At 39.4% G+C, this 15,535-nt stretch overlaps 1 protein-coding gene across 1 annotated transcript in view; it reads right to left on the bottom strand.

The window, feature by feature from the left end:
- The window catches only part of TEC (tec protein tyrosine kinase), a 48,600-nt gene that overhangs the window by 13,049 nt on the left and 20,016 nt on the right, over positions 1 to 15,535 (bottom strand). The window contains exons 3-5 of the mRNA XM_032187536.1: positions 3,012 to 3,113; positions 1,904 to 1,985; positions 223 to 351 (exon numbers count right to left, since the gene is read on the bottom strand). Coding sequence (XP_032043427.1) covers positions 223 to 351; positions 1,904 to 1,985; positions 3,012 to 3,113 — 313 coding nt within the window. The remainder of the gene's footprint in view (positions 1 to 222; positions 352 to 1,903; positions 1,986 to 3,011; positions 3,114 to 15,535) is intronic.

Genomic DNA, 15,535 nt, shown 5'->3' with positions numbered 1-15,535 from the left:
CACTTTTTGGAAGGACAATTCACTGACTTTTACACTTTTTACAAAATGTTTGGAGATGAAAAATATTTTTGTTTTCTCTAGACACAGAATCAACAGTTCACGGTGCACCATAAAATTTCCCTGATACCTACAGCATTCAAATGTGAGGACAGAATCACATAACAACAACAAAACACAGAAAAATATGCCAACATAATTTCATATGTAAAGTTATGTACTTACTGTTTTCAAAAAGATTATATCTTTCACAACCAGGTGCTAATTTTTCTGTCTGCCTGCAGCACTGATAAATTCCCTCTGTCCAGAATTTAGGATGGTATTTTACCATTATATTGCTGTTGTTCTTTATTCCTACAGGAAATAGAGAGCAAAGATTAAAAAAGGAAAAACAAATCATGATTTCTGACTTTCTTAATGAATATTAGTGTCTTTGACGAATCATAATCTTTACTTGTTGTCCTTGCTACAACACTGCTTCTCTAAAGGACTTTCTTACAAGTTTACACGGAGGTCATACAGTGAAGGCAGGTGATATTTTTAGGGTAATACATGACTTTATTCCAGAAGGGTGTGCTGTACTCCCCGCCCAAAGCAGCCACCACAGCAGGGCAGTGTTTGGTGCCTCCGTGAAGGCAGACCCAGGCGCCCACCTGCACCCTGCAACACAGTTGGGCGGCTGTGAGGGCCCTGTGGGCTCTGGCTGCCTCTTTTCGTTTCCACTGCAAGTGACTCCATTTCCTCTGTAATTAGTGCTCTTGAGGAAAGGTTAGCTTACATTTATCACTATTTCACAGCACAACGCCTGTGTTTGGTTTAGCAGGCTCCCCATCCCCACCCTATGAGGCTGCTGAGTTTTGGAAGTCATTTCTGACCCAGCCCAGCCCAGGAATTATGTCTTACGACTTTGAAGAGCACCTGCAATTAATGTGAATGTTTGATGACAGCAGAAGGCATTAAGAGGCTCTTGAAAAAATGATCTTTATTCAGTATGATATCAATAATCAGAATCACATTTCAGGGGAGATGTCTCTTGTTGTTTTACATCAGTGGGAGACCATCACCATAACACTGTCCAGCTATGTTCAGACAAAACTTCCAAGTGATGCCACTAACTAGCTCGGATAAGCTTTTTGATGATTTACATGTTGTACAAAGGCACGAATTCAAATTCTTGTTGCATTTAGACTAGACAAGTTGAATGAAATCAGCCAGGGTGCTTGATATGCCCAGTATCTATTCTGACATGCTGTGTATGCAAATGATGACCTGACCCAATAAAAATAAAAGTCAGTTGATACGTGCAATAGAAGTTGCACCATTTTATTTTTCTAGCTTGTTGTGGGTTGACACCTGTCAGCAGCTAAGCACCCAACCCACACACTGGCATGGGGGAAAATAATAGAAAGAGGAAAAGTGAGAAAACTTGTGGGCTGTGACAGTTTAAAGAGAAGGGAAAGAAAGAAAAAAGTGATGCAAAGGAAATAATACACCATCTCCCACCAGTAAAACAATGCCCAGCCAGCCTGTGAGCAATGACCAGCTTGGAAATCAACCCCCCCTTACTCCCTCCTTCCCCTACCCCAGAGTTTATTGCTGAGCATGACTGTATATGGCATGGAAGATCCCTTGGGGCGATTCACATCCCCTACCCCAGCTGTGTCCCCTCCCAGTCCCTTGCCCTCCCCTGCCTAGTCACTGTGGGGGCACCATGAGCAAAAGGCAAAGCCTCCACGCTGCACAAGCACCCTCTGAAATCACTAAACCACTGGTGTGTTTTCAGCACTCTTGTAGCCACAAATCCAAAACACAGCACTGAGTTACCCCCATCTCACTAGACCCAGCGCACAGCTCTAGTAAAGTTATCTAAATGTGTCAGATATTAAGTGCAAGTGATTTCCTTTACCTTCTTTCAGATTCCTCACCCACTGATCCCGGCTTTGTGGACTTGGTGCAAAAATATAAAGTGTATTAGCATCATATACAACCTGCAGGGAAAAAGAAATATAATATTAAAAAAAAAATAAAATAAAGCCTTTCACCTAGTAATACTCTTTTATTTATTCCTTAGCAAAAACAGTAAGCAGAACAAGGGAAAAAAATGTTACATTTGGCAAAATGAGTGTCCTCAGCCACATGAGAAGCATGAGACAAAATGCAGAAACAAGGGGAAGTTTTTTAGGGTTTGCTATTTATACATGGTGCTGTCAGTAGAACAGGAAGGATTCTGTAATGGTATATTATCTTATTATTCCTTTAGATGTTTGCTTCATGCTTTGCTTTGTTCATTCTTCACTGTGTATTTTCTAATAACAGTATCTCATAACTGTTAAGGCATTTTATAATCAGGCATCCTTCGTTCCCAGCCATTTCATATTACTTTGTGATTCTCTGTTATTCTGGGTTAATTCTTGCCTTCTTTTTCTTCACTGCCTGTATGGGCAGAAAACAAGTATTGCCCTGGTAGAAAGGGGGCAGATCCCTGCTTCCATCAGTGAAATTCATGCTCACATCAAAAATTTCTTCCATCATAAGCAGAACCTGACATTTAAACATTTTTTTCTTTTTAAGTACTTTGTTTTCTGTGTTTACTTCCATTAAGTTCACAATGGAAGAAAAAGCAACAAGGTTTATCTTGTTTTTCTTATTCCTATATAAATTAATGGTAATTGCAAACATGCTGCTTTATATAAAGTGTGTGCAAGAAAGAAGACAGGGAAAATTGGCTGCCAGCTAACCTATTCTGGTGGACTAAGCAGTTTCCAGTCAACACCAAGGCAGAGAGGGTGGGGAAAAGAAAAAGTCCAAGTGTTTTAGGCAAAGCTTCCATGAGCAGGGACTTTAGGATGAGCAGAGCTTTTGGGGATGGTTTTCAGTCCCTGACCCTGAGCCCCCTCCAACAGACCCAGAGAACTGAGAATGGGCTCCGTGTTTAACAGTGTCAGTAATTTCAAGCAAGTGGCTTGGTGCTATTGAAAGGAGCACTGTATTTTATATAAACCAAAGGAACATACCTGAAATGGGTATTTATTTTGACAGGGAATAATACCATCATTTTTTACAACTTCTACACATTTAATCCTTGAAATATCCACAGATCCTTTTCTGTACTTTTTCTGTAAGAAAAAAAGAAAAATAAATAAATAAATAAAATACAACTGATGATTGCTTTCATCTACAGGCACTCATATGTTTATCTTTCTTTTTTACCTTTCTCTGCAGAGACTTTTTGCTTACTTTTCCACTTACAACAGCATTGCTGCTTTAACTGCAGAATTCATTTGAAAAAAATGAAAGAGGGTATGAAAACCTACACTAGTAAAAGTGCAGACTAGAGTGTAATTGCTTAGTAAAAAGCATCACCTTTTCCAATACAGTTTCCAATCAGTTGTAACCATAGTTTACTCTTCTTTACAAAAAAAAAAAAAAAAAAAAAAAAAAAACAAGAACTTGAGTACAGATAAAGAACAGCTTGCTGATCTCAAGTTATGACTAAAAAGGGTGAGTGAAACAGGTGCCAATGCATCATCTAGCCTGCTCCCTTGCTCTGTTGCTCCCGTCTTTCTGTGGCTACTCCCATGTTTCACCAGCTTTCCATAGAAACTGCAGTGCTGCACAGGCAATACAAGCTCATGCAGGGTAGGAAGCAGAAGACAAGAGGTGAAACCTGTCCCTGGGATAAGCTGTGAAAACATGGTGAAAGAATTTCTTTGACCAACATGGCAGAAGCTTTGAAAAAGCAAGATCTGAGAAGGTTTGGCTCACCTAAACTGGTAATCATGAAGATTTTGAAGAAGGAAAGAGTGCTCACCAGCTGCAGCCCAAGTTAAAATGCACAGAAATACAGTGTGGTTCAACTGTCCCAAGAGGGAATCTTTGTGGAAGAGCAGCCTGTAGCTGGAGGTAGCTTGTACTGTGCTTCAGTCTATATGTAAAAGCAATAGGCAGTAACGGTGAAGACCACACACATGCAGACCTTTTTATGGTGTCTGTTTTCTGAAGAAGCTGATTTATCCTCTTTTCATTTAAATGAAGCAGAAAAGGTTAAGAATGAAAGCGCAGCATGGAAATTTTCAGCACACTGGTAAAAAAAAAAAAAAAAAAAAAAAAAAAAAAAAAAAGCTGGTAAATCTATGGACACTGTAAGGGCCACTTCTCACTTTGGGGAAAACCAGGTCTCTTATAAGGGAGGATGTTTCTACTGAAATCTGGAACAACAACAAAAATGGCAGCAGCTCATGGCAGGTTCAGTATAAACCCACATCAAAAATTTGAATAGCAAAGCACATCCAACACATGCAGACCAGTGTGCAGCTCATGAAAGATGAGCACTGTTCAGGCAATGTGGAAATAATTAGCAATTAGTGAATTACTGGAGATACTCTACTCCCTACTCAGCTCCCTTCCTCTCTCCTGAGGATAGAAATTTCAGCCCAAATAGCAGAAGTCTGGCACAATAATAAAGAACTGAAAAGAGTCTTAAAAACAGAAGAGCAGAGCAACTTCAAGCTCAGACATCACGATTCCACCACCCTAGCAGCACAACAGTCACCACCCAGGGAAAACAGAGAAGTCTTACCAAAATTTAGAACACCTTCAGTATTTTGTCTCCTATGTATATTGTTATGAAGAAAAGAGGCAGATAAAATGTGCCTGAAGAACTCAGACACTCCACAGTCAGAGTCAGGAAGAATGACAGGAACCGAGTTCAGATAAAGCTGTAACTGTTACGTAACACCACAAAATTAAAAAGGCAAAAAAGAAGTCCCAACATGGGGGTTTTAAAATTGCAACATGAACAAAGATGAATTAGACATTCTAATGAGTAATTAATAATAATAATAATAAAAAATCAAATAACACGTTGCTACAAAGCTATCACGTTATGCTGACAAATAATTTGCACTGACTACGCAACCTTGGTTTTCTGATCAAAAATTTGTTTCAAGTCAAGCTTTCTGTTTATTTTATGGTATCCCCTTACTTGAACTTCGACTGCCTGAAGTAAAACACGCTAATGCAAGTGCCAAATATTGAATAACAACTGCACACCACTCAGTACAGCATCAAGTACTGCTCTTTCCTCTCATTTTCATGGCAGCCTGGCGGCTTCAGAGCTGACAGATTAGCAAATGTGGGATAGGAAGACCCAAACAAGATCTACCTTTTTTTTTTTTTTAATTTTTAAATGAAGCACAGAATTCAATACTCCACATAATTGTACTGAAGATACCTCTCCAGATCTTTTCTCTGCACAACGAATGACATACAAAGAAGAAGAAAAGCCTGCCACTTCTGTAATGTATCTACCCAGCTTTCTGGGTCCTGTGGGGTACTCATGTATTGCTTGGATCCCACCTAGTGGTTAACTGAGGCTGGGGGACAGAAAGAAATGATATACATTTTTATCCTTATCTGGAATCATAGACATTTCTTTGAGGAACAGGCTTTATGACTTTAAGCCTCTCCTCCATGACTCACAGATTTTCATGCCAATTCTGGCATTCAGTGAGTGCTCCGAAGGAGCATATGTGTGCAAAAATGGCAAAGAACAGGAATCCAAGAAGATAATCAACTAACATTTTGGAAAAATAAAATAAAATAAAATAAAATAAAATAAAATAAAATAAAATAAAATAAAATAAAATAAAATAAAATAATAAAGCTAACCTCCTAATACTCAGCACATCATTCTAGTATTCATATTTCCTAAGTCATCCCTTTGTATATTTGCATGATTTAAGGTGGCTCACTTTACATCACCATGAGACACTAAATTAAACCAATTCAAATTTGACCCACCTTACAACCCAATCCAGCTAATAAAGCCTAATGACATCAGATTCTTCTGTTTTTGCATATTCTAAAGATTAAAAACCTTGTACATGTGAAATTAAAGACAAATGTACTGCTCCAGCCGTATTTCAGGTTGCAGCAGAAGCAACAGTTATTAATGGCCACAGCTTTCCAATTGCCAGGTTTGCAGCTGTGTTTTAGCTCAACATTTCTCACTATTAAACCATTGGGCAGAAAAGAATGACTGAAGCAAAATGCCAAATAGAGCACTGCAATTCCTCTACTTAAACAATTTCCTCTAATAATGGGACTTCTTGCAGACCATCACTGTGTTGCATTTATTGCGCGTGCCTAATGCCTTGCTCTAGAGTGAGGTGTAGAGCAGACACAAAATGCAGGATCAAGCAGAGCTCACACCCTGACCTAGAGTGGAAGTAGAGCTGCAGGCACGAGCCAGCATTGAGGAAGCCACTCACGATCACTCTTTCCAACGAGTGACCTCTGTTACAAAGGGACAGAATTAGTCCAGGGGCTAATTATGCAATGTCAAACCATAGTGGGAAGAAGGGCATTTTTCACAGATGCTTTTGAAGGAAGATGGCCCATGTAGTAGAAAGCGGCTGGATTCCCTGTAGAATTAGCAGTGTCTCACCAGTATGCCCATGCATGCTCTCTGGACGCAAGCATTCACAAAGGATTTGGAAACCAAATGGCCAGTGAACCCGTGGGACCTATCAAAGTGGGTCCACCTCAGGAACATGCCTCTTGAAGGAAAAACAGTTAAAAGAGTAATACAGGTATAAATACTCTGTCCCAAGAAGGATAAGAAATAGATAAAAACATGCTTCACAGTCACACTAAAGGGTGTTGTTGTTTTTTTTTTTTAAACTGTTATCTGCTTGCTGAAAATAACAAAAGGGAAGTGACTGTACAGAAACTACTATTCAAAGCCTTCCAAAATGCAAAATGGTATATGTACTTCATACTTGACTGTGCTTCAGAAGCATGATTTACAGTTTCAGATGCCCTGTTCCTTGCTCACAATGAGGATGACCAGTCTAGCCAACGTCTTGTTTCCATGCAAAGCAAAAGAATAAGCTATTCCTATTGTTCGATATGTAAGATAGAAATACCAAGAAGTGACAACAGTAGAACTACATTGTCAGATGTGGTACAAGAATATAATTACAAAATTCCAACCAACAAGAAATAATCTCAGAATAGAGGAAGGCAAGAAATATCCGTTAGATAAGTACACAGCCAGCTCATCTTCTACACACTTGGAACTCTTCTGCTGAATATGGTAGCTTCACAACTTCCTAAGAAGCCTGTGTTCCCACTGCCAGACAAAACGGTTCTTCAGTGCATTTCCTCTTTGTTTATGAAGATATCATGCTGTTTACCTTCAGAAGAGTGGGGCTGGGGGGTTAAAAACAACAAAGGACGTTTTGTTTGGAAAAAATATTATATCGATGAAAACATGCAGAAGTCAGCCTGGCTGCCAAGAGATAGCTGCACTCTGGCTCACCCATGGCGTCACTCCTCTTGTTCTTCACACTATTGCTCTCTCCCATGCTTATTCCCATGAAGGAAACCCCGAGGTCATCAGCACATGACCCAGGGAACTGGTGTTCCCCTAAACATCCAAAATGTCTCGACATTACTTACATCTCCTTTTACGGAGCTGCTCAGCTATTTCACAAGACATCAGCAAAGCCCGCCTATCCCAGAAGCAACCAGAGCCAACTTCTCTCACAGAATATGCTCCAAAGTCAAATGTAGGGAGTTTGCCTTTTTTTTATTATTATTAGTTATTTTATTCCTAAGAGGCATGTTCACCCAAGCAATGTCACTACTGTTCATGCAAATAGAGTTATACTAGAGCTAGCTGTTAGAGGGCCACATTTTCATCCCCTTATTTTTCCAGTGTCAGATATGTTGAAATACACCCTGGCTCCTTTTAAGTCTTTTTTTTTTTTTTTTTTTTTTTTTTTTATTATTATTCTAGGAAAAGCAAGTATCAAGTATTTCTGTTCACCTTCCTGCAGTGGCTCAAACTGTCACACAAGGTGAGAGGTGCTGATTATTCTGACATCACCTGACCTGAGCCAAGATCTGATTCTTGGGAAGAATTTCAAGAGAAAACAAAAATGCAAACAAACGTTAAGTGAGAAGGAGAAAATCTCAAATCCTGTATTGCAAAATATGAAACTGAGAAACCTTTATCATGGACTGGCTGCGTAATTTACTATTCTTCTGCGTAGCGGATACCAACCACCAGTACTGCAGAAACCAAAAAAAAAAAAAAAAAAAAAAAGAAATTCTCTGTAGTAGCACTGATGCAACTTCCTAACTTCCTAGCCATTACTACAATGTATTACCTGAAATTTACTCTCCTCCCACAACTGAGCAGCAGTCAGTCAAATGTACGCAATTACAGTTCTGTTGTATTGCTGCTATCAAGTAAGGCAGCGACGTAAATAAGCGTAAAGGAAGCCAATAAATCACCCAGGTCTCCATCCACAGCAGGCCCTAAATTATCTACAATTTTTTGGTTGTCTAAACAACCAGCATGTAGCTTCAAGGTTCTTTTAGACAAATCTTCCCTTGTCTTCTGTGAAGTCCTCATAGAGCTCTGAGCCTGGCCAGCTCAGCTGTAGAATTTCTGCCCCCTTTTCTCCCCTCTCAGACCACAGGTCCACCTCTCTGCCCATCAGGTGAGCGGCACCTTTCCTTCAGCCATCCCTCTGGCAGCCCTAGAGTCGTCTGAACATGAGGAATGGACAACTTAAGCCAGGAAGGGAGGGGAGCCCAAGCCCGGGGGCATCACAGGTGGGTGACCAGAGCCCCAGAACAGGATGTGAGGCTCTGGTCACGTACCTGAGGCTCCAACTGCTTCACCTGGTCTTTCAAGCTGTTCAAAACACCATCTTTCCATTTGTTTTGCATTGAATTTACAAGGCATTTATACAGTTTTATCTGACACTGCCATCTGAAAATGTTATATGGCACTGCCAAAACAAGCCCTGAGCAGAATGGAAACACAGGATTATCTGCCGCTTCTCTGCTCTCCATGAGGCTTGTTATCCACCAACAGAAAAAAACTTGGATTCGTTCTTGACAAGTCTTTGCTGACCGGTGTGACATTTTGTTGTCATCCAGGTATTTTCAGGAAGCCAGTTTGCTGTAGCACTTCTCTGGTAATTGAAATTATCTTCAGAGCTGGCAGTTTCTCAGCTCCTCTATAGCATTTTAAATCTAAGCTTTCCAAAATCTTATTTATTTTCCAAGTCTTCCTTTACAGCACCTTTAAGATTCACGTGCTATGTGTAATCATAAGGTAAATGTTCTCATTCACACCTTCTCAGTGATTCAGTAACCATAACCTACATTTTTTAACTTCAGCTTAGTCTAATGTGAGCTCCATCTCACAGACTGCCAAATTATTCTAGAAAGATAATTATTTCAGATCCTCATTTTATATCAGTCTTCTGGTTTGGTAGATGTTACAGAGATGAGGGAATCATTATTGCACCATAACTAAATTACTTTACAACTTGATTTTCTTTTAGACTTGCGCTTTTCAAGTATGCATTCCCATGCATCTGTTATGCTGCCTTCATTCATGTGAACAGCTTTAAATTATTTCTTTGATTTAAACAGCTTTCGGTCACTCCTGCTTAAAATTTCCCCATCTGTGCCTACTGTTATCTGTCTTGTATGCTTTTAGCCAGTATGTGACATCTTCTGAATCATCATCAATACAGCAGTTCTGCTTATTAACATATATTTATTTAAATACAAAGTTGTGTGAAGTTGTGTGTATATATATACTATATATATAGTGTGTATATATATATATACATATATATATATATATGTATAGTGCGTATATATACATATATATATATATATATATATATATATATATATTTCCCTGAAGTGGGAAGAGGAGGTAAACAACCAAAAAAGACGAGGAGGGATGAAATTTCATGGTTCTCAATGCCAACTTCTGCTGCATTCCAGTAGACTTCTATCCAGATCCTCTCTGTGACATTTCTCAAACTCTCCTAGGTGCTTTCCTGATGACTCTTGTTGCTCCTCACATAAGATTTCTCTGGGGCCTCTGCTGCAGAACACAGCCTTCTCTTTTATTCCCCTTGAAAGCTCAAAATGCTGACCAGCTTTATGAGCAGCTGTATTTTGAACAATTAATTCCTACTGTTTTATCTACCTCATTTCCTAAAATAAACCTGATTTCTTACTGCATTTGCAGTGAACAGTTCATAGTTCAACCCTCCTCTTCCCCAGGGTACCACACAACAGTGGTAGAGGTAACTAATCAGTGGTAAAGCTATTTTTGGCTATCATACTGTCTCATCAGTGCTTCACACCATGTCTCTACCCACTTCTCAGCACACCTTAAGCTTTGATAAGCAGCTCCTCAGGACTGGGTTTTTGCTAGAAGTGTTCAGTGCTGTTCTGGGGGACTAGCAGCGATCACAAAATAATTAAATCAATATAAATATCAATATGTACATGGCTTATATAATTTTTACATCCGTGAATATATTTGAAGCAAGGCTGAGCTGCTTCTTGTCAGCCATAGGTATCTCACAATCCCACTGCTCTACCTGAGCAAACAGCAATAACAACACAGGTATTTCTACATCAGCAAAGCTATCTGTAAGTTTGCTTGTCAAACTGTAACCTCAAGAGTACCAATTGATCAGTCATCTACACATTACCAAGTTACTTACTGATTTTCTGCCTTGATTTCTGTCTAATTCAGTGCAAAGAAAAGAAGTTAAACTATCTTCCTAATGATGCTAATATGTAGAAGCAATGGTTGCAGTTATTACAGAGGTATTATACAAAGAAATTAGGTAGGGTGGTTTCTCATATTCTTAGTTAGTGTTTAAATACAGAGCCAGCAAAGAAGTAAAGAAGTTTGAAAAAGAAAAAAAATATCCTCCACACAGATGGATGTAACAGGCATTATTTTAAGTGGGATAACTTGTAAATACATCACTGTACTCGCTCAGCGATGTAATTCATGCTGCAAACCACTGCTACAAGCTATCCTACTTCATTATTTATAATACATTATACATATTTTATATAGATATAAATATGTGTATGTGTGTTTAAACCATCACCTATCCTGACTGCACTTTAAAAAAAATATTTATTCTTTTTCTGACAAAGCTGGAAAAATGTGTTTAATTGCATTAAAAATGCAATTTTTATTTCAGTAAGAGCTGAACTGATCTAAAGCCACAGCCTCTTTTAGAGAAAGTTGTGAAAGCATGTCCCCAGCAAGTACAGCTAGGGATTTCTATGTGATTCATGCAGAAAGTGCATATCCACCTCTGGTGCTTTCAGGAGAAAACAGCAGCCAACCCACAGTCTTCCTCCAGGTCTAGTGATAGCGTTACTTTGCAAACTTGCATGTATTTTAGGAAACCTCTATCACCTATGATTTGGAATAAAGAAGCTCTGTCAATCCACTCATTTCAGTAGCTATTTATCATACATTAGCAAATGAGTAATCCATGAGGTCATTAGAAGCCTTTTAATAATGAACTTTTTTTTTTTTGAACTTTTTCTTTTGAGCTTTCATTTATACAAGGAATTAAATCACCTATGCATTGACTAAGGACACCATAAAAATCAGGGTAATTAAAGAAGTGAAAAAGAACAAAGGACAAGCACCATAGGAATAAGCAACAATAGAATGGATACCCATTAATCTTCTATTTAAAAGCTGTAAGAAAAGTGATTAGTATAGGCTTTAGGAACTCTGTATTGCTGTTATGCTCCAAAGGAAGCATTTGCACAAGATTAATGTTGCAATGCAGCCCCACAATTTTACCCTGAAACCTGCAGCACTAGAGTGGCCCCCAGAGCTTTTAAAGTTATTTTTCCTTCCTTAAAATATCACCATGTTCATTTCAGTAGCTTCTGTCTCCACTGTATTCAAATTACAGGAGCTGAATAGAACTTGTGCAAAAGAACCTTTTTTCCCTAGAAGAGACTTTCAAAATTAGGAACCCTCAAGAATATTTAGGTCCTTTAGGTCATTGTTCATTTAAATCCCAGTTGTTTTTGTTTGTTGTAGCTGTCCTGCTCTTTATCCAGAACTGTTTTCACACTGGTCTGATCCTGATGGCAAATACCACTGCTGTCCGTGAAGATGAGCGCACTCTGCACCTCCCAAGTTCAGCTCATCAGAAAGCCACCTTCTACTTGGCTCCATAGAAGCATCCTTCTAAGTAATACTCAGTCTTTTGCCTTTGGGGCTTTCATTTGTCTGCTCTGTGGTAGCAAATTTCTGCATACCAACAGATAGGCAAGCACAGTGTCTACCCCAAGTACCCTCTGTACCCTAAAGCTAGCATGCCTGTCTCAGCCCAGCCTCTCCCCTCTTATCCTCCCTTCAATGTTGTAGCTTTTGAAAACACAGAAGTTGATACAAACCTTCTGCTGCTGCAAACTCTAATCCAAACAGCAAATGTGAGCAAGCACCAAAGATGTTAAGGTTGAAAGGCATTTCACATGCCCCAGCCCATGCTCACAAGCTTTGTACTCAAGGTCAGTGCAAGTTGGCGTGGGCTGGAAAGGTTAATGAGAGCACGCCGCGTGGTGTGTGGGAGGAGAGCGACTAAACCACACAGATCAGCACCCTGCCAAGCTAAGGAGGATCACCACAAAGGAGCCCGAGAGGGAAAAAAAAAAAAAAAAAAAAAAAAAAAAAAAACCACAGCACAAGGGAACACTCATCTGCTCCCGTAGGTACGAAGATCCTGACAGTCAGCACATTGTTACCGACTGATGAAGTTATGACTGGATCCATGTCAACTTTTTGGAAGCACTGCCCTTGTGAGAAACATCGGTAGGAAACTTTTCAAACCAGAAAGATAGCAGGACATCCCCCTTGCGCAAACCAGCTCCTTTCAACTGCTCTAGTGGCGAGAAGTACTTCAACACCTACGCCTATCTTGTCTTCATCTCAAAGAATTTCCTTTAACTAAAAAAAGTGCTTTTTATATCAAAAATCTCAGTTCCAGTGGCACTTTTAGTTTCAGTGAGCTGCTCCATCAGCATGATCTAACTAAAGCTTGTGTGAAATACGTGCTACCTGCTATCAGGACCATTCTGTTACACAGAAAGATGCTGACTCCAGTTAGGGCCCCTGGACTTCCCTAACACCTCCCAGACACATCTTCTGAGAAAGAATTCACACTAGTACAACCTACGGCCACACAAGCAGAAGCAGGACAAGCCACGATCTCTTGATGGTCCATTCTGGTGGACATAGTCGCTTGGATGCTATTTCTTTGTCTGTCCTGTTGGCTAATTCAAGAGGAATAAAAGATGCTGCTCAGGAAGCAGCTAATACACTCTGTGAAGCAGAATATCTGGCACTTTGCACTGTCTGCTGGTGAACACCAGCCACCAGGGACACTGGCAGAGCTGTAAAGTGAGTTTTCCTTTCCATTAATTGCACAGCTCATATTTACAGAAGCATTTCCTATTACAGTGATAAGGTAGACTCCCTGATAAACACCAAGGCTGCTTTTTCCAGAGTCGGCTGGAAGTGTGAATGTACGGCACCTCTGAAAATAAACCACAGAGCATTTTAAGTTGAACACACAAAACAAGAGGCCACTTGACAGCAAATGGCCAAATGTACCTACTGCCATGCACACATGGAGTTATTTCCACAAATATTTCCTTAGATTTCAAACTTGTACTCTCCTGAAGATGAAATGAGAAATTTGGGAAACATCATACTAAAAACTCAAGCTAATTTCTTTGCTGATCAAAAATACAAAAACTATTCTGAATGAGTTTGCTTTTAACTGCATTAAATATTTTATTTTCAGACATGCAGGCTTATTTCAAAATTTCTTAACTTTGCTTATTAATTTCATACAAATTAATATTTTATTTCTTCAAAGAAAATAGTTAAGAAAAGTTGTTAGAAACATACCTGAAGTAGTATTCTGAGCTTTCACATCATGCAGAATCAGAAAGAGATTACCCAATAAAATATTTTACCCTCAAAGTATCAAGGTTATCCTTGTTTCCTCACCAGCACACCACATGCCTTTGTTGTACAACCAGATCATCTGGAGAAGTTACACTGCACTCAATGAATCCTGCAGTCATTGGTGAGCACAGCACAGGAATCCTCAAGAAGCAAGGGCCAGCTTGTGCAAAAAAGCCTCCTACCTCCCACTTCCAAACCCATGTCACTACCACCATCTGCATAAGTCTATTTAAAGCTGGGTTGGTAAGTCTACAACATATATTTGAGATCACTGTACATAGCGTAAATCTTACTGACTGCAGGATAAGCAGTTTTATAGTACACTTCCATACTCATGAAAGGAAGATATTCCGCTTCTTCCCTATTTTATACATTCATGATCAGCACTCTCTGCTTGGAGGCCAATTCAGTTATTTCTTACCGTGATGAATTTTTGTCTTCACTACAAATGGAATCCATCACATTCACAACTCATTAGCCACTTTTGCAACACCAAGGGAAAAAAGACAGAAAATCTCCACTGGCAGCTGATAAACCCTTACAGGCTTCATGAAACTTATCAACTCAGCAATTTCTATCCTTGTCATTACTGTTAGCAAAATTCCATACTGCAATAACAGTGTTTCCCCAACATTTACAGTTAACAGCTTCACAGAATTTATGCCAGAAAGCCAAAACCAGAAGCCATCTCCAGCTTAAACAGAATATTCCTCTTTTCTGGCAACATATTAAAAATTCTTCTCTGTGACACTTGGGACAAATCAGTTCTTCAAGAATCTTTATTTTTAAGCTTTCTGATGTCCATCTTCTTAACCAACCTTAAGGTCATACATGTATATATATTTTAAAGCAAAAAGCATAATGCCCAGTAGAAGTTAAGTCATAAAAGCCAAAGACCTATTAGCTTCCTATGCAAAATAAGTTTCCCATGGCATTACTCAAAATTATAGAGCTTTGCACAGATGACCTAAACCAAGGTTGTCCTTCCTCTGGTTTCTGTGCTTTGAAATCCAGCCACTCTAATCATTCTGTAGCTACACTTCATTGCTAGCTCACACGCTGCCTCCATGACCTGTGTTCCAGCACTATTTCTAAGTGCGGAAGCACCACCTCCCCTTCCCATGACCGTAGTGCAGCTTCAGCTTCACTGTAGGCACATTGCGCCACCGTGCAAACATGACAGGGTGCCTGAGCTGCTTCAAAGCACATGTTTAAAAAAAAAAAAAAATAGGTTATGAGCAAGTTTAAACAAGGTTTTAACCTGTTTGCTAGCACTGGTGCTTATAAATAAGATAATTGCTTATTGCTCCAAGTAGGTATACGGCACTCTGCCAGACATAAGACAGAAAAAGCAGAGAGCAGTGCTTGTATAATGGGCAGATTCTGGTCAAAGAGCAAGCGAACTCCCGCCACTGTCTGCACAGAACGGAATCAATGAGATCTCCCAGAAGTATTTATAAGAACAGTGTTTTCTATGGTTGACTGCTTTTTGTTGTCATAAATGTTTCACTTCTGTCACCAGACATACCAAGTCTCTTCTTCTGTTGCCCTGTGTATAATCCCAACCTGCCCCACACTTTGAGAATTGACTAATTTGGTTAAAAAGATTTAATTTAATCTTGTTTAGAAAAAATAAAAAAGAAAAGCAGTATGATTATTCACGTGAACACAAACGTTGGGTATTCT

This window comes from Aythya fuligula, chromosome 4, assembly GCF_009819795.1.
Source record: "Aythya fuligula isolate bAytFul2 chromosome 4, bAytFul2.pri, whole genome shotgun sequence".
Taxonomy (NCBI): Eukaryota; Metazoa; Chordata; class Aves; order Anseriformes; family Anatidae; genus Aythya; species Aythya fuligula.
The sequence above is the reverse complement of the archived record's forward strand: the minus strand, read 5'-3'. Positions and strand labels throughout refer to the sequence as shown.